This window comes from Oncorhynchus nerka, linkage group LG13 (assembly GCF_034236695.1).
Source record: "Oncorhynchus nerka isolate Pitt River linkage group LG13, Oner_Uvic_2.0, whole genome shotgun sequence".
Classification (NCBI taxonomy): domain Eukaryota; kingdom Metazoa; phylum Chordata; class Actinopteri; order Salmoniformes; family Salmonidae; genus Oncorhynchus; species Oncorhynchus nerka.
This window is the reverse complement of record NC_088408.1, coordinates 22,688,757-22,713,890: the sequence shown is the minus strand read 5'-3', so window position 1 is coordinate 22,713,890 and position 25,134 is coordinate 22,688,757. Positions and strand designations below refer to the sequence as shown.

General features: G+C 46.2%; 1 protein-coding gene across 1 annotated transcript in view; it reads left to right on the top strand.

The window, feature by feature from the left end:
* Window positions 1–25,134, top strand: part of LOC115140388 (1-phosphatidylinositol 4,5-bisphosphate phosphodiesterase beta-1-like) — a 324,816-nt gene that overhangs the window by 200,331 nt on the left and 99,351 nt on the right. Inside the window, exons 6-9 of the mRNA XM_065026264.1 lie at window positions 6,425–6,478; window positions 9,054–9,129; window positions 10,838–10,938; window positions 11,957–12,123. Of these exons, the coding sequence (XP_064882336.1) occupies window positions 6,425–6,478; window positions 9,054–9,129; window positions 10,838–10,938; window positions 11,957–12,123 (398 nt within the window). The remainder of the gene's footprint in view (window positions 1–6,424; window positions 6,479–9,053; window positions 9,130–10,837; window positions 10,939–11,956; window positions 12,124–25,134) is intronic.

Below are 25,134 nucleotides of genomic sequence, written 5' to 3'. Positions count from 1 at the left end.
TCCATGTTTTATGTTCTATGGCTTCAAAGAGCAGGGAGGAATATCGTAGTCCATGTTTTATGTTCTATGGCTTCAAAGAGCAGGGAGGAATATCGTAGTCCATGTTTTATGTTCTATGGCTTCAAAGAGCAGGGAGGAATAGCGGAGTCCATGTTTTATGTTCTATGGCTTCAAAGAGCAGGGAGGAATATCGTAGTCCATGTTTTATGTTCTATGGCTTCAAAGAGCAGGGAGGAATATCGTAGTCCATGTTTTATGTTCTATGGCTTCAAAGAGCAGGGAGGAATAGCGTAGTCCATGTTTTATGTTCTATGGCTTCAAAGAGCAGGGAGGAATAGCGTAGTCCATGTTTTATTACTAATAGCAGGGAGGAATAGCTTAGTCCATGTTTTATTACTAATAGCAGGGAGGAATATCGTAGTCCATGTTTATTACTAATAGCAGGGAGGAATAGCGTAGTCCATGTTTTATTACTAATAGCAGGGAGGAATATCGTAGTCCATGTTTTATTACTAATAGCAGGGAGGAGTAGCGTAGTCCATGTTTTATTACTAATAGCAGGGAGGAATATCGTAGTCCATGTTTTATTACTAATAGCAGGGAGGAGTAGCGTAGTCCATGTTTTATTACTAATAGCAGGGTGGAATATCGTAGTCCATGTTTTATTACTAATAGCAGGGAGGAATATCGTAGTCCATGTTTTATTACTAATAGCAGGGAGGAGTAGCGTAGTCCATGTTTTATTACTAATAGCAGGGAGGAATAGCGTAGTCCATGTTTATTACTAAGAGCAGGGAGGAATAGCGTAGTCCATGTTTATTACTAAGAGCAGGGAGGAATAGCGTAGTCCATGTTTTATTACTAATAGCAGGGAGGAATAGCGTAGTCCATGTTTTATTACTAATAGCAGGGAGGATTAGCGTAGTCCATGTTTTATTACTAAGAGCAGGGAGGAGTAGCGTAGTCCATGTTTTATTACTAATAGCAGGGAGGAATATCGTAGTCCATGTTTTATTACTAATAGCAGGGAGGAGTAGCGTAGTCCATGTTTTATTACTAATAGCAGGGAGGAATATCGTAGTCCATGTTTTATTACTAATAGCAGGGAGGAATAGCGTAGTCCATGTTTTATTACTAATAGCAGGGAGGAATAGCGTAGTCCATGTTTATTACTAATAGCAGGGAGGAATAGCGTAGTCCATGTTTTATTACTAATAGCAGGGAGGATTAGCGTAGTCCATGTTTTATTACTAAGAGCAGGGAGGAGTAGCGTAGTCCATGTTTTATTACTAATAGCAGGGAGGAATATCGTAGTCCATGTTTTATTACTAATAGCAGGGAGGAATAGCGGAGTCCATGTTTTATTACTAATAGCAGGGAGGAATATCGTAGTCCATGTTTTATTACTAATAGCAGGGAGGAATAGCGTAGTCCATGTTTTATTACTAATAGCAGGGAGGAATAGCGTAGTCCATGTTTATTACTAAGAGCAGGGAGGAATAGCGTAGTCCATGTTTTATTACTAATAGCAGGGAGGAATAGCGTAGTCCATGTTTATTACTAAGAGCAGGGAGGAATAGCGTAGTCCATGTTTTATTACTAATAGCAGGGAGGAATAGCGTAGTCCATGTTTTATTACTAATAGCAGGGAGGATTAGCGTAGTCCATATTTTATTACTAAGAGCAGGGAGGAGTAGCGTAGTCCATGTTTTATTACTAATAGCAGGGAGGAATATCGTAGTCCATGTTTTATTACTAATAGCAGGGAGGAATATCGTAGTCCATGTTTTATTACTAATAGCAGGGAGGAATAGCGTAGTCCATGTTTTATTACTAATAGCAGGGAGGAATATCGTAGTCCATGTTTTATTACTAATAGCAGGGAGGAATAGCGTAGTCCATGTTTTATTACTAATAGCAGGGAGGAATATCGTAGTCCATGTTTTATTACTAATAGCAGGGAGGAGTAGCGTAGTCCATGTTTTATTACTAATAGCAGGGAGGAATAGCGTAGTCCATGTTTATTACTAATAGCAGGGAGGAATAGCATAGTCCTGCTTCTGTTACACCCTGCCTAGTTTAGAGAGAGAGAGAGAAAGATAGAGAGGGAGGGAGAGAGAGAGAGAGAGAGGGAGGGAGGGAGGGAGAGAGAGAGAGGGAGGGAGGGAGAGAGAGAGGGAGAGAGGGAGAGAGAGGGAGAGCGAGAGATAGGGAGATATAGGGAGAGAGAGCGAGAGAGAGAGGGAGAGAGGGAGAGTGAGAGAGGGAGAGAAAGGGAGAGCGAGAGAGAGGAAGTAGGAGGAGAGCGAGAGAGAGGGAGAGCGAGAGAGGGAGAGAGAGGGAGAGAGAGAGAGAGCGAGATATAGGGAGAGAGAGGGAGAGAGAGAGGGAGAGAGAGAGCGAGAGAGGGAGAGAGAGGGAGAGCGAGAGATAGGGAGAGAGAGCGAGAGAGAGAGGGAGAGTGAGAGAGGGAGAGAAAGGGAGAGCGAGAGAGAGGAAGTAGGAGGAGAGAGAGGGAGAGCGAGAGAGGGAGAGAGAGGGAGAGAGAGAGAGAGAGAGAGCGAGAGAGGGAGAGAAATGGAGAGCGAGAGAGTAGGAGGGAGTAGAGGGAGAGAGAGGGGGAGAGCGAGAGAGAGGGAGAGAGAGGGAGAGAGGAGAGCGAGAGAGAGGGAGAGAGCGAGAGAGAGGGAGAGCGAGAGAAGGAGAGCGAGAGAGGGAGAGCGAGAGAAGGAGAGCGAGAAAGGGAGAGCGAGAGAGGAAGAGAGTGAGAGAGAGGGAGAGAGAGGGGAGAGCGAGAGAGCGAGCGAGAGAGAGGGAGAGCGAGAGAAGGAGAGCGAGAGAGGGAGAGCGAGAGAAGGAGAGCGAGAAAGGGAGAGCGAGAGAGGAAGAGAGTGAGAGAGAGGGAGAGAGAGGGAGAGCGAGAGAGAGCGAGCGAGAGAGAGGGAGAGAGAGAGCGCACGAGCGAGAGTGTGTGTATGTGCGTGAGTCTCCAGGCTATATACTGCACACAGAGATCTGTGACTGGCTACACTGCCAACACATCGCTTCCTCTGACTAGTGGAGTGCAGCACAGTTAAATGTAAACACACTCATTGTGTTCCACACATACACACACCACACTCTTTTTATGACGTCGTGTACATGGATATTTCTATAAACCAGGGTACCAGGGAGGATGACCTACAATGGGCAGCTTGTTACAGCTGTTGATAAATCATTGACAATAATCTGCCAGTATTCTCCATGTCATTACAATAAGATATACGGGAGATCACAGCAATATTCAATCAAATTCACAAGTTGATTTATAACCTGTGTTTTCTCATGGTTGGTCTATTGACAGATTTGTCCAATTATATTGTTTGACATAAAACATAACTTTTCTGTCCATGCAATTATGGCAGTGTAAATTGTTGTTAAATCATATATTAAGTATTAATGAGTTAAACTAGACATTGAACTTGAATCTTGTAAGAATCTTGGATCTAGATGTCGAACAGTTTTTTGTATGAAGATCTCAGAAATGCAGTGTAACTATGTAACATTGTGTCTCCTTACAGTATGTTATGGGGAGAAACAGTTTTCATGGGCAGACAAATCCCGCAAAAATGAAATAACATAGTGAGCTTCTTCACAGTGTCATCTGGTAATGAAATAACCTAGTGGGCTTCTTCACAGTGTCATCTGGTAATGAAATAACCTAGTGGGCTTCTTCACAGTGTCAACTGGTAATGAAATAACCTAGTGGGCTTCTTCACAGTTTCATCTGGTAATGAAATAACCTAGTGGGCTTCTTCACAGTTTCATCTGGTAATGAAATAACCTAGTGGGCTTCTTCACAGTTTCATCTGGTAATGAAATAACCTAGTGGGCTTCTTCACAGTGTCAACTGGTAATGAAATAACCTAGTGGGCTTCTTCACAGTTTCATCTGGTAATGAAATAACCTAGTGGGCTTCTTCACAGTGTCAACTGGTAATGAAATAACCTAGTGGGCTTCTTCACAGTTTCATCTGGTAATGAAATAACCTAGTGGGCTTCTTCACAGTTTCATCTGGTAATGAAATAACCTAGTGGGCTTCTTCACAGTTTCATCTGGTAATGAAATAACCTAGTGGGCTTCTTCACAGTTTCATCTGGTAATGAAATAACCTAGTGGGCTTCTTCACAGTTTCATCTGGTAATGAAATAACCTAGTGGGCTTCTTCACAGTGTCATCTGGTAATGAAATAACCTAGTGGGCTTCTTCACAGTGTCATCTGGTAATGAAATAACCTAGTGGGCTTCTTCACAGTGTCATCTGGTAATGAAATAACCTAGTGGGCTTCTTCACAGTGTCATCTGGTAATGAAATAACCTAGTGGGCTTCTTCACAGTGTCATCTGGTAATGAAATAACCTAGTGGGCTTCTTCACAGTGTCATCTGGTAATGAAATAACCTAGTGGGCTTCTTCACAGTGTCATCTGGTAATGAAATAACCTAGTGGGCTTCTTCACAGTGTCATCTGGTAATGAAATAACCTAGTGGGCTTCTTCACAGTGTCATCTGGTAATGAAATAACCTAGTGGGCTTATTCACAGTGTCATCTGGTAATGAAATAACCTAGTGGGCTTCTTCACAGTGTCATCTGTTAATGAAATAACCTAGTGGGCTTCTTCACAGTGTCATCTGGTAATGAAATAACCTAGTGGGCTTCTTCACAGTGTCATCTGGTAATGAAATAACCTAGTGGGCTTCTTCACAGTGTCATCTGGTAATGAAATAACCTAGTGGGCTTCTTCACAGTGTCATCTGGTAATGAAATAACCTAGTGGGCTTCTTCACAGTGTCATCTGGTAATGAAATAACCTAGTGGGCTTCTTCACAGTGTCATCTGATAATGAAATAACGTTGGTTACCATGTTACACCTGCAACTTGAAACAATACAAGGAGCTTGATTTACCCAACTTGAAACAATACAAGGGGCTTGATTTACCCAACTTGAAACAATACAAGGGGCTTGAATTACCCAACTTGAAACAATACAAGGGGCTTGATTTACCCAACTTGAAACAATACAAGGGGCTTGATTTACCCAACTTGAAACAATACAAGGGGCTTGATTTACCCAACTTGAAACAATACAAGGGGCTTGATTTACCCAACTTGAAACAATACAAGGGGCTTGAATTACCCAACTTGAAACAATACAAGGGGCTTGATTTACCCAACTTGAAACAATGCAAGGGGCTTGATTTACCCAACTTGAAACAATACAAGGGGCTTGATTTACCCAACTTGAAACAATACAAGGGGCTTGAATTACCCAACTTGAAACAATACAAGGGGCTTGATTTACCCAACTTGAAACAATGCAAGGGGCTTGATTTACCCAACTTGAAACAATACAAGGGGCTTGAATTACCCAACTTGAAACAATACAAGGGGCTTGAATTACCCAACTTGAAATAATACAAGGGGCTTGATTTACCCAACTTAAAACAATGCAAGGGGCTTGAATTACCCAACTTGAAACAATACAAGGGGCTTGAATTACCAAACTTGAACATGAACTTTGAGCTCAGAAATTCAAGTACTGGAATTCCCCAATTTGGTGCTTGCGAAGTCCTTCTAATTATTGTATCCAATTTATAATTATCCCGCTCCCTTATAAGTATCCTTGATTTCATTTTTGATCCGTTTCTGTGAGAGATGTGGCCACTTTCATGTTCTTCCCGCCGCTTCAATTGAAGGGTGATGTGCTAATCTGTTGACGTTATTATGAAGACAACAATATCTAATGCTGGCTTGGCTTTCCACACAAATCTTTCCATTACAAAGGAAACCTCTTTTTGGTTCTCTTTCCCATGATAAAAACAGAGAAGCCGTTCATGGCTTTATTATGTGTTTCTGCGTCAGCCACACTGGCTGCAGAAAAGCCAGGAATGCATCACATTCACATGCTTTTTGGACACTTTTTGCATGCTTTTTGGACACTTTTTGCATGCTTTTTGAACACGTTTTGCATGCTTTTTGAACACTTTTTGCATGCTTTTTGAACACTTTTTGCATGCTTTTTGGGGAGCTTGGTTGTATATTAGGCCCTATATGTATAATTATATACATTATACATTTGCAGAACTCTGAGGTCCTTAAAATGTCACATTAAGTTCCTGAGAAAGTCCCTAATAGTCCTTGAATTTGAATTGTCGATGTCTGTATGAACCCTGCTTAAAGGATGTATAGTCCTAGTCCTATCTTGTTGTATAGGAGGAGTTATGGGTCAATATGTATGTATTCCTCTAAATTCACATGTGGAACTGGATAAAAATCATCTTTATTTTTGTTTCAAACCATTTTGAAATGTTGATCTCAATGCCACACGTTGGCCCCATTATTTCTAGAAAGGCCCATATCTAATCTGTCATGTCCTCTATCCTACAGATACACACGACTGAAGCTACAGCTCAACTCTGAGGGATGCATCCCTGTCAAGAAGTACGTCTCTCTCTTTTTTTTCTTTTTTTCTTTTTTTCTCTCTCTTTCTCTCTCTTTCTCTCTCTTTATTGGTAGTAAATATCACACTCAGTAAATATTACACTCAAGTTACAAAATAATAAAGACATTTCAAATCCTTCACTCTCTCTCTCTGAAGATATGAGGAGACAGATCAACCCTATCTCCTTATCTCTTTCTCATTTCTCCTCTAACCCTCTCTTCCTCTATATCTTGGTCCCTTGACCCCGCTCTCCACTTTCTGTCTCTCTGTCTACCTACAGTATCATCTCCTCTATCCATCTCTACTCATTTGGAGGGCGCATCTGTCTGTGTCTGTCTGTCCTTGTTGTGTTTTAGTGGACATGGGTGCAGTGCTCCCTCCAGCTCTCTCCTTTCCCTCTTCTATCGCTCCCTCCATCTCTAGTCCTCCTCTCTGTCTATATGCTCAGTCTGAGTGGAGACAGTAGACAGCAGGGAACTCTGAGCACCATCACCCCAGACTAGAAGTGTAGTGGAAAGCAGTGGAAAGCCCCTGTGATAACCTCACTCAGAACTATAATGGGAGAGTAACAGAGAGAGAGAGAGAGAGAGAGAGCGAGAGAGTAACAGAGAGAGAGAGAGAGAGAGAGAGAGAGAGAGAGTAACAGAGAGAGAGTAACAGAGAGAGAGTAACAGAGAGAGAGAGAGTAACAGAGAGAGAGCGCATAACAGAGAGAGAGTAACAGAGAGAGAGAGAGAGTAACAGAGAGAGAAACAGAGAGAGTAACAGAGAGAGAGTAACAGAGAGAGAGTAACAGAGAGGGAGTAACAGAGAGAGTAACGGAGAGAGAGAATAAAAGAGAGAGTAACAGAGAGAGACAGAGTAACAGAGAGAGAGTAACAGAGAGAGAGAGAGTAACAGAGAGAGAGTAACAGAGAGAGAGAGTAACAGAGAGAGAGTAACAGAGAGAGTAACAGAGAGAGAGAGAGAGAGAGTAACAGAGAAATTAAAGAGAGGAGAATAGCAGAGAGACATCTTGCAGGCTTATATCAGCTTGATCATCACTGCCACGTCTCTCCACAAGATTACAGAGAAGGAAAGTCAAACATTAACATTTAATGGCTCTACTTTTTACTCTATTTACTGCAAGAAGGAATTATTACTAGGAAGTAGAACACAAAAAATGGCTTAACATATTTCTCTGGGTATATTAGATAATTCATATATTATATATTAGATAATTCATATATTATATATTAGATCATTCATATATTATATATTAGATAATGAATGGATGGATGCCTTTATCTGCTGGCTTATGGATGGTTCTGTGGTGTGTGAGACGCTATATGGATGGTTCTGTGGTGTGTGAGGCGTTATATGGATGGTTCTGTGGTGTGTGAGACGCTATATGGATGGTTCTGTGGTGTGTGAGGCGTTATATGGATGGTTCTGTGGTGTGTGAGGCGTTATATGGATGGTTCTGTGGTGTGTGAGACGCTATATGGATGGTTCTGTGGTGTGTGAGACGCTATATGGATGGTTCTGTGGTGTGTGAGGACTATATGGATGGTTCTGTGGTGTGTGAGGCGTTATATGGATGGTTCTGTGGTGTGTGAGGCGTTATATGGATGGTTCTGTGGTGTGTGAGGCGTTATATGGATGGTTCTGTGGTGTGTGAGGCGTTATATGGATGGTTCTGTGGTGTGTGAGGCGTTATATGGATGGTTCTGTGGTGTGTGAGGCGTTATATGGATGGTTCTGTGGTGTGTGAGGCGTTATATGGATGGTTCTGTGGTGTGTGAGACGCTATATGGATGGTTCTGTGGTGTGTGAGGCGTTATATGGATGGTTCTGTGGTGTGTGAGGCGTTATATGGATGGTTCTGTGGTGTGTGAGGCGTTATATGGATGGTTCTGTGGTGTGTGAGACGCTATATGGATGGTTCTGTGGTGTGTGAGGCGTTATATGGATGGTTCTGTGGTGTGTGAGGCGTTATATGGATGGTTCTGTGGTGTGTGAGGCGTTATATGGATGGTTCTGTGGTGTGTGAGACGCTATATGGATGGTTCTGTGGTGTGTGAGGCGTTATATGGATGGTTCTGTGGTGTGTGAGGCGTTATATGGATGGTTCTGTGGTGTGTGTGAAGGTAACTATGATGTTGTGTTAATGCTTCTCTGGTGTGTGATGTGTGAAGCTGCCTGTATGAATGGATCGGTAGTACCTGTGATACTGTATAGCAGGGTTTCCTACCTGGCGGCCAACGGGACAGGTTTCATTTGGCCCCCCAAGTTTCCAAATATTTTTTTACCTTTTAATTTTTTACACTTCATTATTGGACGTGGACAACTGTAAAAACACCAGAAAATCGGCTCCAAGTGATTTACATTTTGGAAATCTGTTCCCAAGTATTCTCACACATAGTAGAGAGGCACATGTGATTTATCCAATTTAAGAACAAATGACTTGTAACTATGTTCTGGCCCGCGGCTGAATCTAGTAGATGATCCCTGCTGTATATTTGGTTTGATGCTCTATTAATGTTCCTGAGGTGTGTTTGTGTGATTGTGATGATGTAACTGTTGTTTCGTCAGTATCTTCAGGATGTTCTCAGCAGACAGGAAACGAGTAGAGACAGCTCTGGAGAACTGCAACCTCCCTTCTGGGCGGGTAAGAAACGCTTATTCCCTTTCTCTATCAATCTCTTCCTCTGCCTATCTATCCCTGCTTCCAGGTCTGTTCATCTCCATTCATTATCTGTATGCTATCTTTTCAATATTCTATCAACTATCAACCCATCTCTCTCTCTCTATCTGCCTCTCTCTCTCTCAATTCAATTCAATTCAATTCAATTCAATTCAAGGGCATTATTGGCATGGGAAACATGTGTTAACATTGCCAAAGCAAGTGAGGTAGACAACATACAAAGTAAATATATAAAGTGAAAAACAACAAAAATGAACAGTAAACATTACACATACAGAAGTTTCTCTCACTCTCTCTGCCTCTCTCCCTACCCCTCTGCCTCTCTACCTCTCTTCCTACCTCTCTCTGCCTCTCTACCTCTCTGCCTCTCTCCCTACCTCTCTCTGCCTCTCTACCTCTCTACCTCTCTCCCTACCTCTCTCTGCCTCTCTCCCTACCTCTCTCTGCCTCTCTCCCTCCCTCTCTCTGCCTTTCTCTCTCCCTCTATCTGCCTCTCTCTCTCTTCCTCTCTCTCTCTCTCTCTCTCTCTCTCTCTGCCTCTCTCTCTCTCTGCCTCTCTCTCACTCTCTCGCTCTCTGCCTCCCTCTCTCTCCCTCTCTCTCTCCCTCTCTCTCTCTCTCCTCTCTCTCTCTCTCTCTCTCTCTCCATCTCTCTATTGTACAGATCTGATCATAATTGCTATTTAAGGAATGTAATTGGTGTGGATTTATCCTTTATAGTCATTCACATGATTTCTCATCATAAGAGCATTTTTTTGTCTCAGTTATTGACACAGATGAGCCTCGGGCGAGGGAGGGAGAGAGAGCGAGAGAGAGAGCGAGAGAGAGAGCGAGAGAGAGAGAGTGTTCGCACGTGTGCCTGTGTCTGTCTGTGTGTGATGACAGAAGTTGTTTCCCCCAGCCAGATGTCACAGGGGAAAAGCCTCTGTATTCTCGGTAGTTCCTCTAATGTTTGTCACAGTAAAATAACACTGTCTGCAAGGAATAGCAAGCAATTAGTAACACACACACACGCCAGTGTACGCACGCTTACACACACACTCATACGCCAATGTACGCACAAACGCATGCAAACATACACACACATACAAACACACACACGCACACATTAACTCAGAGTGTAGATAATTAGCTGCAGGGGGAGAGGTAGGGAGAGGTAGGGAGGGGTAGGGAGAGGTAGGCCTGTTTTAAGGTCTGATGGGATTTGTTGTGTTGCTTTGTACTGTTAATTCAAACTAAACGTTAGCGCTGCTAACCTCACAAAAAATAATCATGTAAAAAAAGATGTATTGTCACGTAGACCGGAGAAGTGAAATGTGTTGTTTTACAGGGTCAGCCATAGTAGTACGGCTCCCCTGGAGCACATTAGGGTTAAGTGCCTTGCTCAAGGGCATATCGACAGATGTTACACCTTGTCAGCTCAGGTATTCAGACCAGGGACCTTTCTGTTACTGGCCCAATGCTCTCACAGCTAGGCCACCTGCCACCCACCCACCCACCCACTGCCTTCAAAATGATGGGGTCAATTCCATTTCAGTTCTGTCAATGTAAATGTAAATGTACTTCCTGAATTGATGGAGTTAGAACCCTGTTAAACATTCTGGTGTCATTTTGACTGTACTGTAAAGCTAAGCCTATATTGACCGGGCACCTGTGATTCTTTCTCTCTCCAGAGTGATTGTATCCCACAAGAAGACTTCACTCCAGAGCTCTACAAAGTATTCCTCACCAACATCTGTCCTCGACCAGAAATAGACAATATCTTCTCTGAAATGTAAGACAACTGTCACTCAGAGCTACCCAGAACGAACAAGCATAGTTCTTAAGCTACACTTTAGCATTATTAAGGTTCATATTAGGACATCGAAACAGTGAAATACACTTGGAAAGTCCTGTTAAACAAGTTTAAAGTGAGTTGAAACTAAATCGCCACACTCTAGAGCAATTTGATGATGAACTTTGTCCTTTATGGTTTTGTGTCTTTTTTTTAATGTTCAAAGTGTAAATCACTTGGCCGTTCTTCCTTCTAGCAATCTTCAGAGTCTACTGCTGTACCCGTGTACCCGGAATTTCTGCCCACTGGACACTTCTGTCTAACATTTTAATATGAGAGAAAGAGAGAGAGAGAGAGAGAGAGAGAGCAAGAGAGAGAGAGAGAGAGAGAGAGAGACTTAACACAACATTTGATCCTCCCTTTCCTCATCTCGTTCCCTCTTTCATTCTCTTTCTATCCATTTATCTCCTCTCATCTTGTTCCCTGCTTCTCCTCCCTCTCTCCCTTTCTCCTCTCCTCTCCTGCTCCCCTCCCTCTCTTCTCTCCTCCCTCCATCCTCTCCTCTCCTCTCCTATCTCCCTCCATCTTCTCCTCTCCTCCCTCTCTTCTCACCTCCCTCTCCCTCTCTCCTCTACTATCTCCCTCCATCTTCTCCTCTCCTCTGCTCTCCTCTCCTCTGCTCTCCTCCCTCCCTCTCTCCCTTTCTCCTCTCCTCTGCTCTCCTCCCTCTCTCCTCTCCTCCCTCTCTCCACTCCTCTCCTATCTCCCTCCATCTTCTCCTCTCCTCTGCTCTCCTCCCTCTCTTCTCTCCTCCCTCCCTCTCCCTCTCTCCTCTCCTATCTCCCTCCATTTTCTCCTCTCCTCTGCTCTCCTCTCCTCTGCTCTCCTCCCTCTCCCTCTCCCTCTCTCCCTTTCTCCTCTCCTCTGCTCTCCTCTTCTCTGCTCTCCTCCCTCTCTCCTCTCCTCCCTCTCTCCTCTCCTATCTCCCTCCATCTTCTCCTCTCCTCTGCTCTCCTAGTGGAGCTAAAAGCAAACCCTACCTGACAGTGGAGCAGCTGACTGACTTTATAAACGTCCGACAGAGAGACCCTCGTCTCAACGAAATCCTCTACCCTCCTCTCAAACCTGAACAGGTTCAGGGCCTGCTGGACAAGTATGAACTCAATGAAATGCTGGCGCAGAAAGGTTGGCATGAGTCACACACACACACATGCACTCACACACACACACACATGCACTCACACACACACACACACACAGACACATGCACTCACACACACATGCACTCACACACACGCACTCACTCACACACACACATGCACTCACTCACACACACACATGCACTCACACACACACATGCACTCACTCACTCACACACACACATGCACTCACTCACACACACACACACACACACACACACACACACACACACACACACACACACACACACACACACACACACACACACACACACACATTCATTGTTTTAGAGGAACTCTGGTGTTTTGAGAGTACACATTCATCCCCCTTCTCCGGAGGGGTGGTGAGTTTGGCAGGGCAGTTACCATAGTAACCCCTCAGCCGCATCCAAGGGGCCAACACAGTTCTAAAAACCCAAACTCTCTCTCACGTACACGTCATTCCTCCCTCATACATTACCTTCTTTCTTTTGCTGTCAGACAGAGAGGGAGAGAGAGTGTGTGTGTGTTTCAGAGCTCTGTGGTTGCAGTCAGTATCTAGCGTGCCAGAACGTACACATCGTGTCCTGCTGCTTCTACTAATAGTTTCTAGACAGTCAGACAGTGAGAGTGATGCCTGCTTTAGGGGTGGGGGGGGAGTGGAATCATATTCCCCTTATGGGCCCTGGTCAAAGGCTGTGCACTATATAGGGAATAGGGTGTCGTTTACGAGGACAGGAGACACCAGTTTAGATGTAGTGTGTCCTGGAAAGAAACTGTTCAGTATCGTGGTGTCACAATATGAGCCTGTGGTTTTCTGTGACCATGGGGTTGTGGTATATTATGAGCCTGTGGTTTTCTGTGACCATGGGGTTGTGGTATATTATGAGCCTGTGGTTCTCTGTGACCATGGGGTTGTGGTATATTATGAGCCTGTGGTTTTCTGTGACCATGGGGTTGTGGTATATTATGAGCCTGTGGTTTTCTGTGACCATGGGGTTGTGGTATATTATGAGCCTGTGGTTTTCTGTGACCATGGGCTTGTGGTATATTATGAGCCTGTGGTTTTCTGTGACCATGGGGTTGTGGTATATTATGAGCCTGTGGTTTTCTGTGACCATGGGCTTGTGGTATATTATGAGCCTGTGGTTTTCTGCTGCTTTTAACTTTTTAGATGGTCAAACAGACAACAGGTCAACTGTGCTTCAGCAATATTTCCCAGGCCAAATTTGATTGTTTCTTGATTTCAAATTGACCTAACAGAGTACACTATGTATTTCTTCAAGAACAAGACACCATCAGTTTTCCTCCCCTCATTTCATCCCCGGCTCACGGTTCAGTGCGCCCTTCCATATACACACACACTCGCGCGCACTCACATCCCTCTCTCTGCCGTCCCAGAGTCTGAATGCCAGATTTCCCTCTGCAGTATTTATATAGCCTGGGGCAGAGGAAAGACTGCCATCTGCTCTCTCACACACACACACACACACACACAGACACATACACACTCATGCACACTCACTCACTCACACACACACACACTCACACATGCCCTCTTCCCAGGTCTGAAGTAACAGAGCCTGAGGAGAGTAGGACAGGAGTAGTAACAGGGCCTGAGAGGAGTAGGACAGGAGTAGTAACAGGGCCTGAGAGGAGTAGGACAGGAGTAGTAACAGGGCCTGAGAGGAGTAGGACAGCAGTAGTAACAGGGCCTGAGGGGAGTAGGACAGGAGTAGTAACAGGGCCTGAGGGGAGTAGGACAGGAGAAGTAACAGGACCTGAGAGGAGTAGGACAGGAGTAGTAACAGGGCCTGAGGGGAGTAGGACAGGAGTAGTAACAGGGCCTGAGAGGAGTAGGACAGGAGGAGTAACAGGGCCGGAGGGGAGTAGGACAGGAGGTGTAACAGGGCCTGAGGGGAGTAGGACAGGAGTAGTAACAGGGCCTGAGAGGAGTAGGACAGGAGTAGTAACAGGGCCTGAGAGGAGTAGGACAGGAGTAGTAACAGGGCCTGAGGGGAGTAGGACAGGAGTAGTAACAGGGCCTGAGGGGAGTTGGACAGGAGTAGTAACCGGGCCTGAGAGGAGTAGGACAGGAGTAGTAACAGGGCCTGAGGGGAGTAGGACAGGAGTAGTAACAGGGCCTGAGGGGAGTAGGACAGGAGTAGTAACAGGGCCTGAGGGGAGTAGTAACAGGGCCTGGGCGGAGTATGACAGGAGTAGTAACAGGGCCTGGGGGGAGTAGGACAGGAGTAGTAACAGGGCCTGAGAGGAGTAGGACAGGAGTAGTAACAGGGCCTGAGAGGAGTAGGACAGCAGTAGTAACAGGGCCTGAGGGGAGTAGGACAGGAGTAGTAACAGGGCCTGAGAGTAGTAGGACAGGAGTAGTAACAGGGCCTGAGAGGAGTAGGACAGGAGTAGTAACAGGGCCTGAGAGTAGTAGGACAGGAGGTGTAACAGGGCCTGAGGGGAGTAGGACAGGAGTAGTAACAGGGCCTGGGGGGAGTAGGACAGGAGTAGTAACAGGGCCTGATGGGAGTATGACAGGAGTAGTAACAGGGCCTGTGGGGAGTAGGACAGGAGTAGTAACAGGGCCTGAGAGTAGTAGGACAGGAGTAGTAACAGGGCCTGAGAGGAGTAGGACAGGAGTAGTAACAGGGCCTGAGGGGAGTAGGACAGGAGTAGTAACAGGGCCTGAGGGGAGTAGGACAGGAGTAGTAACAGGGCCTGAGAGGAGTAGGACAGTAGTAGTAACAGGGCCTGAGGGGAGTAGGACAGGAGTAGTAACAGGGCCTGAGGGGAGTAGGACAGGAGTCCTCCCTGTTCTCTCTCTCTCTCATCAGATGAATGTTAGAGTGACCTAAGCAGGCTCCTTTTATCCTCAGTCTTAAAGGGGCAACCAGTTGGTACATCTATTTTGGACTTTTACATTAATGATAAGTACCCATTGATTGTTGAAGACTCAGCACTTTGGATTTGAAATAATACATGACTATGAGTTTAATGTACAGATTGCCAGCTTTAATATTAGGGTATTTTAAAACATATCAGGTGCACTTTCTTTAGGGGACCAAAATAAATGGGGAAAATGTACTTATATGTGTATTAAAGTCGTCCAAAGTTTAGTATTTGGTCCAAGTCAGTTATGTCTAAATCAAATCTGTATAAACCTTTGATGAGCTTACTGTGAACTTTAACTCTGGAAAGCCTAACAGCGTTTGAAGCCTTCAATCCAACCTGCCATTGTAGTGATGTCACGAATCCCGCTTCCTGAGTCTGTGTTTGCCTGTGTTTCTGTCCTGGAGTGTGTTTCCGGTGTCCTGGAACGCACCCTGTCTGGTTGCCGGGCGAATTAGCTTGTTGGGAGATCGATGTTCACCCGCACCTGTATCCCATCAGTAATCTGCACACCTGTCCTGATCATCACCTCTCCCCTTCAAAAGCTCTGACCTGACATCCATTCCCTGCCGGATCGTTAGCCATGAACATTATGTTGTGCCATAGTATCAGCCTCAAGTTGGATAGAATTTGTTTTGTTGTTTTTTTACGTATTGCTTGCCTTAAACTTACCTCCGTTTGTTCTGTCTTCAGTTACTCACCCGGATCATTTACCCCATTCCCGCCTGGTCATCGGAGGATTCCGCTACCCCATTGGATCCACCTTTTTACTCCCATCAACTCACCACCGCTGCCCGCTACGCCACCTGGATATATCTACCCATTCACATTCACTTGTAAATAAATACTCACCTTCTTCCTACTCTCCTTGTCCTGGTCTGCTTCTGGGTTCGATTTTGAAAGAACGTGACAGAACGATCCGGCCAAGGATGAACCCAGCAGACCTGGACTCCGTTTGCCATGCCATTACCCAGCAGGGGAAGACATTGGGACAACACAAGACGGCGCTACAGGAGATAGCGGGTTCAATCCAGAACTTATCTGCTAGCTTGACACAAATCCAGGATCAGCTCAGTTTGCCGGCGATTCATTCACCACCTGTTTCACCCATCTCACCTGCCGTGTCTGGTGCGGTTTCCTTCCGTGAGCCCAAGGTTCCGACACCGGAGAAGTACGAGGGAGATCTGGGAGGATGCCGTTCATTTCTTTTACAGTGTGGGTTAGTTTTTGATCTGCAGCCCTACTCTTACGCCACAGATAAGGCTAGGATAGCTTTTGTTATTGAGCTGCTGCGTGGTAGAGCTCTGGAATGGGCTTCAGCTGTTTGGGAACGACGGGACACATGCATGACGCCATACCAGGGTTTCACGGCAGAGATGAGAAAGCTTTTGACCATCCAGTCCGAGGTAAGGACGCAGCTAAACGTTTGTTCTCTCTTCGCCAAGGAGCTCGCAGTGTGGCAGACTTTGTGATAGAATTCAGGACATTGGCTGTGGAGAGTGGTTGGAATGAGGAATCATTACAAGCGTTTTTTACCAGGGGTTGTCGGAGCAACTCAAGGACGAGCTGATCTCCTATCCAGAGCCTAGTGACCTAGATAGTTTGGTCACCTTAGCTATTCGGGTAGATAATAGATTCCGAGAGAGAAGGAGGGAGAAGCAGTGGGGTCCATCTAATCAATCTGAGACTCGGTTACCATTCGGGTAAGGAAGTGGACCAGAACGGGTTGATCATTTTCCCTCACACGGGATTAGTGGAGGAGTCCTGCCGCCAGATCCTGAACCTATGCAAGTGGGGCGGCACGGGTTAACTAAGGACGAGCGCCAACGTAGACGTGAGACCAACAGCTGCCTCTACTGTGGTAGCTTGGGACATTACATCTCCGTTTGTCCTCAGCGCCCGTTAAACTGCTCGGCTCGTTAAGTTTGGGAGGTTTGTTAGCGAGCCAGTTTCAACCTCTCAAGAGCCCTGTCAGACCTCGTTTTCCTGCTACCCTCATAAATAAGAATCAGAGTTTAGCGATTAACGCTTTCATCGATTCAGGTGCCGATGACAGCTTCATTGATGCCGACTTAGTGGAACAGCTGGGGCTTTCCAAGGAGCAATTACCGGAAGCCATTGAAGCAACCACTCTGAACGGCAGTGTAAGTCGCTCTGGATAAGAGCGTCTGCTAAATGACTTAAATGTAAATGTAAATGTCTGGCACGGATCACTATGAGGACTGAACCGGTTAAGATGTTGTTGTCGGGGAATCATTCAGAGGTTATTTCTTTTTTCATTTTGCCTTCCCCCCATGTTCCTCTGGTTCTTGGATACCCCTGGCTAAGAGAACACAATCCTTCGTTCGATTGGGTGACTGGTAAGGTAACTAGTTGGAGCATTGAGTGCCATGCTAACTGCCTCAGGACTGCCTGTTCTCATGCTGTTCCCAGTCGGGTCAGTGAGTCTGCTCCTCCTGATTTGTCCCTGGTTCCTGAAACATATCACGAGTTGGGTGAGGTGTTCAGTAAGCAGAAAGCTCAGTCACTTCCTCCCCACCGACCTTATGATTGTACAATTAAGCTGTTCTCTGGAGCTGCCTTCCCCAAGGGACGGTTATACAGTATTTCTCGACCTGAGCGGGAAGCCCTGGAGACCTACATAAAGGAGTCTCTTGCTGCAGGTCTCATTCGTCCCTCGTCATCACCCCTGGGAGCTGGATTTTTTTTGTGAGTAAGAAGGATGGCTCTCTTCGACCGTGTATTGATTATCGGGGGTTGAATGATATTACGGTCAAGAACAAGTACCCCTTGCCCTTGATGAGCTCCGCTTTCAATTCTTTACAGGGTGCTACTGTGTTTACGAAGCTTGATCTATGCAATGTGTATCATCTGGTTCGGATCAAAGAGGGGGACGAGTGGTTGACTGGATTCAATACACCTATGGGACATTTCGAGTACCAGGTGATGCCGTTTGGACTTTCCAATGCTCCAGCAGTGTTACAAGGTTTGGTGAATGACGTGCTGAGGGATATGATCGGTCTGTTTGTGTTCGTTTACCTGGATGACATCCTGATTTTCTCCAAGGAGCTTTCCAGCCACATCCAGCATGTTAAGCAGGTCCTGCAGCGGTTATTGGAGAACCGTCTGTTTGTGAAGGCAGAGAAGTGTGATTTTCACGCCCACACTACATCCTTCCTCGGGTACATCATCTCCAGGGGTGAGATCAAGATGGACCAAGAGAAGGTTCGGGCGGTTCGGGATTGGGCCCGGCCCGGTACGAGATTGCAGCTCCAGAGATTCCTGGGATTTGCGAACTTCTATCTGAGGTTTATCCGTGATTACAGCCGGGTGGCCGCCCCTTTAACTGCTCTGACGTCTTGCACCAGAATTTTCTGTTGGACTCCTGAGGCAGACCGAGCATTTCTGAACTTGAAGAGCCGATTCACCAACGCGCCGATTCTCTCTCAACCTGACACTTCCCGTCAGTTTGTTGTTGAGGTGGACGCGTCTGATGTGGGAGTGGGCGCCATCCTGTCCCAGCGTAGCTCCACTGACGGTAAACTCCATCCCTGCGCCTTCTACTCTTGTCGTCTTTCACCAGCTGAGAGAAACTACGATGTGGGTAACCGGGAGCTTCTCGCTGTGAAGCTTGCCTTGGAGGAGTGGCGTCACTGGTTGGAGGGAGCGGAGCAACCGTTTGTGGTCTGGACTGACCACAAGAATCTGGCTTACGTGCAATCGGCTAAACGTCTCAACTCCCGTCAGGCCAGGTGGGCTTTGTTTTTGGACGCTTCAATTTTTCCCTGACGTTCCGACCTGGGTCGAAGAACGGCAAAGCGGACGCCTTGTCCCGGATGTTCTCCAATACGGATGAGAGTGGGGCCAAGACTGAGACGATTCTTCCCCAGAACCTTGTCGTGGGAGCCGTTACATGGAGGATTGAGGAGGATGTGAGGGCGGCCCTTCGGACGCAGCCCGGCCCCGGTAACGGTCCACCCGGTCGGTTGTTCGTGCCTGAGTCGGTCCGTTCTGCTGTTCTTCAGTGGTCCCACGCCAGCAAGATAGCTTGTCACCCTGGCGTTGCTCGGACTATGGCGCTACTGCGCAGACGATTTTGGTGGCCTGCCATGGGAGAAGATACCCGGAGGTTTGTTGACGCATGTCCTGTTTGTGCTCAGAACAAAAGTACCAATCGGCCCAGCTCTGGGCTTCTTCACCCCCTACCTATTCCTCGGCGACCTTGGTCGCATCTGGCCCTGGATTTTGTCACGGGATTGCCCCCTTCTGTTGGGAACACGGTCATTCTGACCATTGTGGACAGATTCAGCAAGTTTGCTCATTTTGTCCCTCTCTCCAAGCTTCCATCTGCCACGGAGGCGTCCGAGATCCTGGTTAGGGAGGTTTTCAGGGTCCACGGATTGCCCAGTGACATTGTTTCTGACCGTGGTCCTCAGTTTACCTCTGCTGTCTGGAGATCCTTCTGTTTGGCCATTGGAGCTACAGTCAGTCTCACTTCTGGATTTCACCCACAATCTAATGGTCAGGCGGAGAGAGCCAACCAGAAGATGGAGTCCACGCTGCGTTGTCTTGTCTCCTCTGATCCCACCTCTTGGTCATCTCAATTACCCTGGGTCGAGTATGCCCATAATACCCTTCCTTCATCTGCCACTGGGATGTCCCCCTTCCAATGCCTGTACGGATACCAACCTCCCTTGTTTCCTTCTCAGGAGAGGGATCTTTCGGTTCCTTCTGTCCAGGCCCACATTCATCGTCGCCACCGGACCTGGCATCGGGCCAGGAAGGTCCTCCTTAGAGTTTCTGACCGGTATCAGATCCAGGCGAATCGTCGCCGTAATCCTGCTCCCGCTTATACCATCGGAGATAAGGTTTGGTTGGCTACACGGGATCTTCCTCTACGGACTGAGTCGAGGAAACTCACCAAGGTTCATTGGTCCGTTTGTGGTGGAGAGAATCATTAACCCTGTTGTGGTCCGACTTAAATTGCCGGCAACGCTTCGAGTACACCCCACCTTTCATGTCTCCTGCCTCAAGCCGGTTCTCCTCAGTCCTCTGTTGCCCCCTCCTCCTCGTCCTCCTCCTCCTCGGATGATCGGAGGTGGTCCTGTCTACACGGTGCGCCGCATAATGGATTCCAGACGGCGGGGTCGAGGTTTCCAATATCTCGTGGATTGGGAAGGATATGGTCCAGAGGAGAGGAGTTTGATTCCTCGGCGTCAGATCCTTGATGACGACCTGCTTCATGACTTCTACCGCCTCCACCCTGGCGCTCCAGGTAGTCCGCCCGGTGACGTTCGTCGGAGGGGGGGGTACTGTCACGAATCCCGCTTCCTGAGTCTGTGTTTGCCTGTGTTTCTGTCCTGGAGTGTGTTTCCGGTGTCCTGGAACGCACCCTGTCTGGTTGCCGGGCGAATTAGCTTGTTGGGAGATCGATGTTCACCCGCACCTGTATCCCATCAGTAATCTGCACACCTGTCCTGATCATCACCTCTCCCCTTCAAAAGCTCTGACCTGACATCCATTCCCTGCCGGATCGTTAGCCATGAACATTATGTTGTGCCATAGTATCAGCCTCAAGTTGGATAGAATTTGTTTTGTTGTTTTTTACGTATTGCTTGCCTTAAACTTACCTCCGTTTGTTCTGTCTTCAGTTACTCACCCGGATCATTTACCCCATTCCCGCCTGGTCATCGGAGGATTCCGCTACCCCATTGGATCCACCTATTTACTCCCATCAACTCACCACCGCTGCCCGCTACGCCACCTGGATATATCTACCCATTCACAGTCACTTGTAAATAAAAACTCACCTTCCTACTCTCCTTGTCCTGGTCTGCTTCTGGGTTCGATTTTGAAAGAACGTGACAAGTGACTTACAAACTAGTACTACCTTAAAGTGTAAGCCTCTGTTTGTGAGGGGAGTCTACCTAATATTGGCAGGTTTTTACAGTGTTTAAAGGGTTTTATGTGACCGTAGGGAAAGCATTCAGACGTTCGTTACACTCAGACACAGAGCTGGTAGAAGAGATTATACAAGGCTTTGATACACTCTCAACACACAACAGGGCTAATTTGTTTCTTAAAAACCAGTCAGACATCCACACAGCAGTCACAGTTGGTCACCGTGTCGTGGTTATGATACAAGTTCCCACTGTCCCCAGCCACAGGGTAGGTAGAAGGAGCCCTACAGCCACAGATCTAGGATCAGTTTACCCTCTCCAGTGTCCCTGCAGAGGTGAAGTCTGTACGAGTTTAAAGCTGTCCTCTGTGGTCTCCCCAGGGATCCGGCTAGCTCCGATGTCACAGAGAGAACACTGTTAATTAGCCGTGAAAGTCTGCAGAGGGCAGAGCTGCATTAATTAGCATAAATGAGCTAGCAAATTAGCGATTGAATGTGTTCCATGCAATATAGGAGTAAAGAGGGGAGTTAGCTTCAGTTAGAATATTAGCATGTTAGCGAGCTAACGCATTAAAGCCCCAAGCATGTTTGCCTTTGTGTACAGTATGTTGCTATTTCATTTGTGTTTGTATTGGTAGTTGGGAGTGGTGTATGCTGGTGGGGGGATATGTGTTTTAGTCGTACGCCTGAGCTGTTCAGCTGTATGACAGAGGGATTTTACCACAGAGGGAGATAGGTGTGTGCACATGCACGTGTTTGCGCCTGTCGGTGTGTGTGTGTGTGTGTGTGTGCATGTGACAGTCGTTAGTTCTGTGTGCATGTGCAGTTGAGAGAGGCTAATTGGCCTCTTGTGTTAGCGTTTATTTCCCTGGATACCCCGCTATGGAGATCATTGATCAAAGGATGCTGGTTTAGTGTGTGTGTGTGTGCGTGTGCGTGTACGTGTCTGTGCAAGTGATGTGTATGATTTAAAGGGAGCATGTCCGTCAGGAGAGCTGGAGGGTTTGAAGTGTCAAATGCAGCTTTTATTCAGCTTCATGCACCAGATTACTGCATGTAGAAATGCTATTTGATGTTTGAGTGATTTTAAATCGGGAAGCTAGAAGCACTTATTAGTTATTACAACATCCTTTGCCTCTGGGTTGTACGATTGATCACACACACATACGCTCTAAGTGCACCAGAGTATGGATTGTAGGGTGACTCAGTGTGTGTCATCGGTCCTTATAGTCTGGGATTGAAACAGCCTTTGTCCCTGAGATTGATTTCAGTGGCCCTCCAGTTTAGACACACACACACCCCACATAACTGGGGAGGAAGGTTTATAGTAGTAACTGGAACGGAGCGTACTTAACTGTCTAAAACACATCAAACACATAGTTTGATCCCATTCACTCCATTCCAGCCATATTATGAGCCGTCCTCCCCTCAGCAGCCTCCTGTGAATCAGCAGGTTACACTAGTGATCAATCAGCAGGTTACACTAGTGATCAATCAGCAGGATACACTAGTGATCAATCAGCAGGTTACACTAGTGATCAATCAGCAGGTTACACTAGTGATCAATCAGCAGGTTACATTAGTGATCAATCAGCAGGTTACACTAGTGATCAATCAGCAGGATACACTAGTGATCAATCAGCAGGTTACACTAGTGATCAATCAGCAGGTTACACTAGTGATCAATCAGCAGGTTACATTAGTGATCAATCAGCAGGTTACACTAAATCAAATCAAATCAAATCAAATTTTATTTGTCACATACACATGGTTAGCAGATGTTAATGCGAGTGTAGCGAAATGCTTGTGCTTCTAGTTCCGACAATGCAGTGATAACCAACAAGTAATCTAACTAACAATTCTAAAACTACTGTCTTATACACAGTGTAAGAAGATAAAGAATATGTACATAAGGATATATGAGTGAGTGATGGTACAGAGCAGCAAACAGTAGATGGTATCGAGTACAGTATATACATATGAGATGAGTATGTAGACAAAGTAAACAAAGTGGCATAGTTAAAGTGGCTAGTGATACATGTATTACATAAGGATGCAGTCGATGATGTAGAGTACAGTATATACGTATGCATATGAGATGAATAATGTAGGGTAAGTAACATTATATAAGGTAGCATTGTTTAAAGTGGCTATTGATATATTTACATCATTTCCCATCAATTCCCATTATTAAAGTGGCTGGAGTTGGGTCAGTGTCAATGACAGTGTGTTGGCAGCAGCCACTCAATGGTGGCTGTTTAACAGTCTGATAGCCTTGAGATAGAAGCTGTTTTTCAGTCTCTCAGTCCCAGCTTTGATGCACCTGTACTGACCTCGCCTTCTGGATGATAGCGGGGTGAACAGGCAGTGGTTCGGGTGGTTGATGTCCTTGATGATCTTTATGGCCTTCCTGTAACATCGGGTGGTGTAGGTGTCCTGGAGGGCAGGTAGTTTGCCCCGGTGATGCGTTGTGCAGACCTCACTACCCTCTGGAGAGCCTTACGGTTGAGGGCGGAGCAGTTGCCGTACCAGGCGGTGATACAGCCCGCCAGGATGCTCTCGATTGTGCATCTGTAGAAGTTTGTGAGTGCTTTTGGTGACAAGCCGAATTTCTTCAGCCTCCTGAGGTTGAAGAGGCGCTGCTGCGCCTTCTTCACGACGCTGTCAGTGTGAGTGGACCAATTCAGTTTGTCTGTGATGTGTATGCCGAGGAACTTAAAACTTGCTACCCTCTCCACTACTGTTCCATCGATGTGGATAGGGGGGTGTTCCCTCTGCTGTTTCCTGAAGTCCACAATCATCTCCTTAGTTTTGTTGACGTTGAGTGTGAGGTTATTTTCCTGACACCACACTCCGAGGGCCCTCACCTCCTCCCTGTAGGCCGTCTCGTCGTTGTTGGTAATCAAGCCTACCACTGTTGTGTCGTCCGCAAACTTGATGATTGAGTTGGAGGCGTGCGTGGCCACGCAGTCGTGGGTGAACGGAGTACAGGAGAGGGCTCAGAACGCACCCTTGTGGGGCCCCCGTGTTGAGGATCAGTGGGGAGGAGATGTTGTTGCCTACCCTCACTAGTGATCAATCATCAGGTTACACTAGTGATCAATCATCAGGTTACACTAGTGATCAATCAGCAGGATACACTAGTGATCAATCATCAGGTTACACTAGTGATCAATCATCAGGTTACACTAGTGATCAATCAGCAGGATACACTAGTGATCAATCAGCAGGTTACACTAGTGATCAATCAGCAGGATACACTAGTGATCAATCAGCAGGTTACACTAGTGATCAATCAGCAGGATACACTAGTGATCAATCAGCAGGTTACACTAGTGATCAATCAGCAGGATACACTAGTGATCAATCAGCAGGATACACTAGTGATCAATCAGCAGGTTACACTAGTGATCAATCAGCAGGTTACACTAGTGATCAATCAGCAGGATACACTAGTGATCAATCAGCAGGATACACTAGTGATCAATCAGCAGGTTACACTAGTGATCAATCAGCAGGATACACTAGTGATCAATCAGCAGGTTACACTAGTGATCAATCAGCAGGTTACACTAGTGATCAATCAGCAGGATACACTAGTGATCAATCAGCAGGATACACTAGTGATCAATCAGCAGGTTACACTAGTGATCAATCAGCAGGTTACACTAGTGATCAATCAGCAGGATACACTAGTGATCAATCAGCAGGTTACACTAGTGATCAATCAGCAGGATACACTAGTGATCAATCAGCAGGATACACTAGTGATCAATCAGCAGGTTACACTAGTGATCAATCAGCAGGATACACTACTGATCAATCAGCAGGATACACTAGTGATCAATCAGCAGGATACACTAGTGATCAATCAGCAGGATACACTAGTGATCAATCAGCAGGATACACTAGTGATCAATCAGCAGGATACACTAGTGATCAATCAGCAGGTTACACTAGTGATCAATCAGCAGGTTACACTAGTGATCAATCAGCAGGTTACACTAGTGATCAATCAGCAGGATACACTAGTGATCAATCAGCAGGTTACACTAGTGATCAATCAGCAGGATACACTAGTGATCAATCAGCAGGTTACACTAGTGATCAATCAGCAGGTTACACTAGTGATCAATCAGCAGGATACACTAGTGATCAATCAGCAGGTTACACTAGTGATCAATCAGCAGGATACACTAGTGATCAATCAGCAGGTTACAC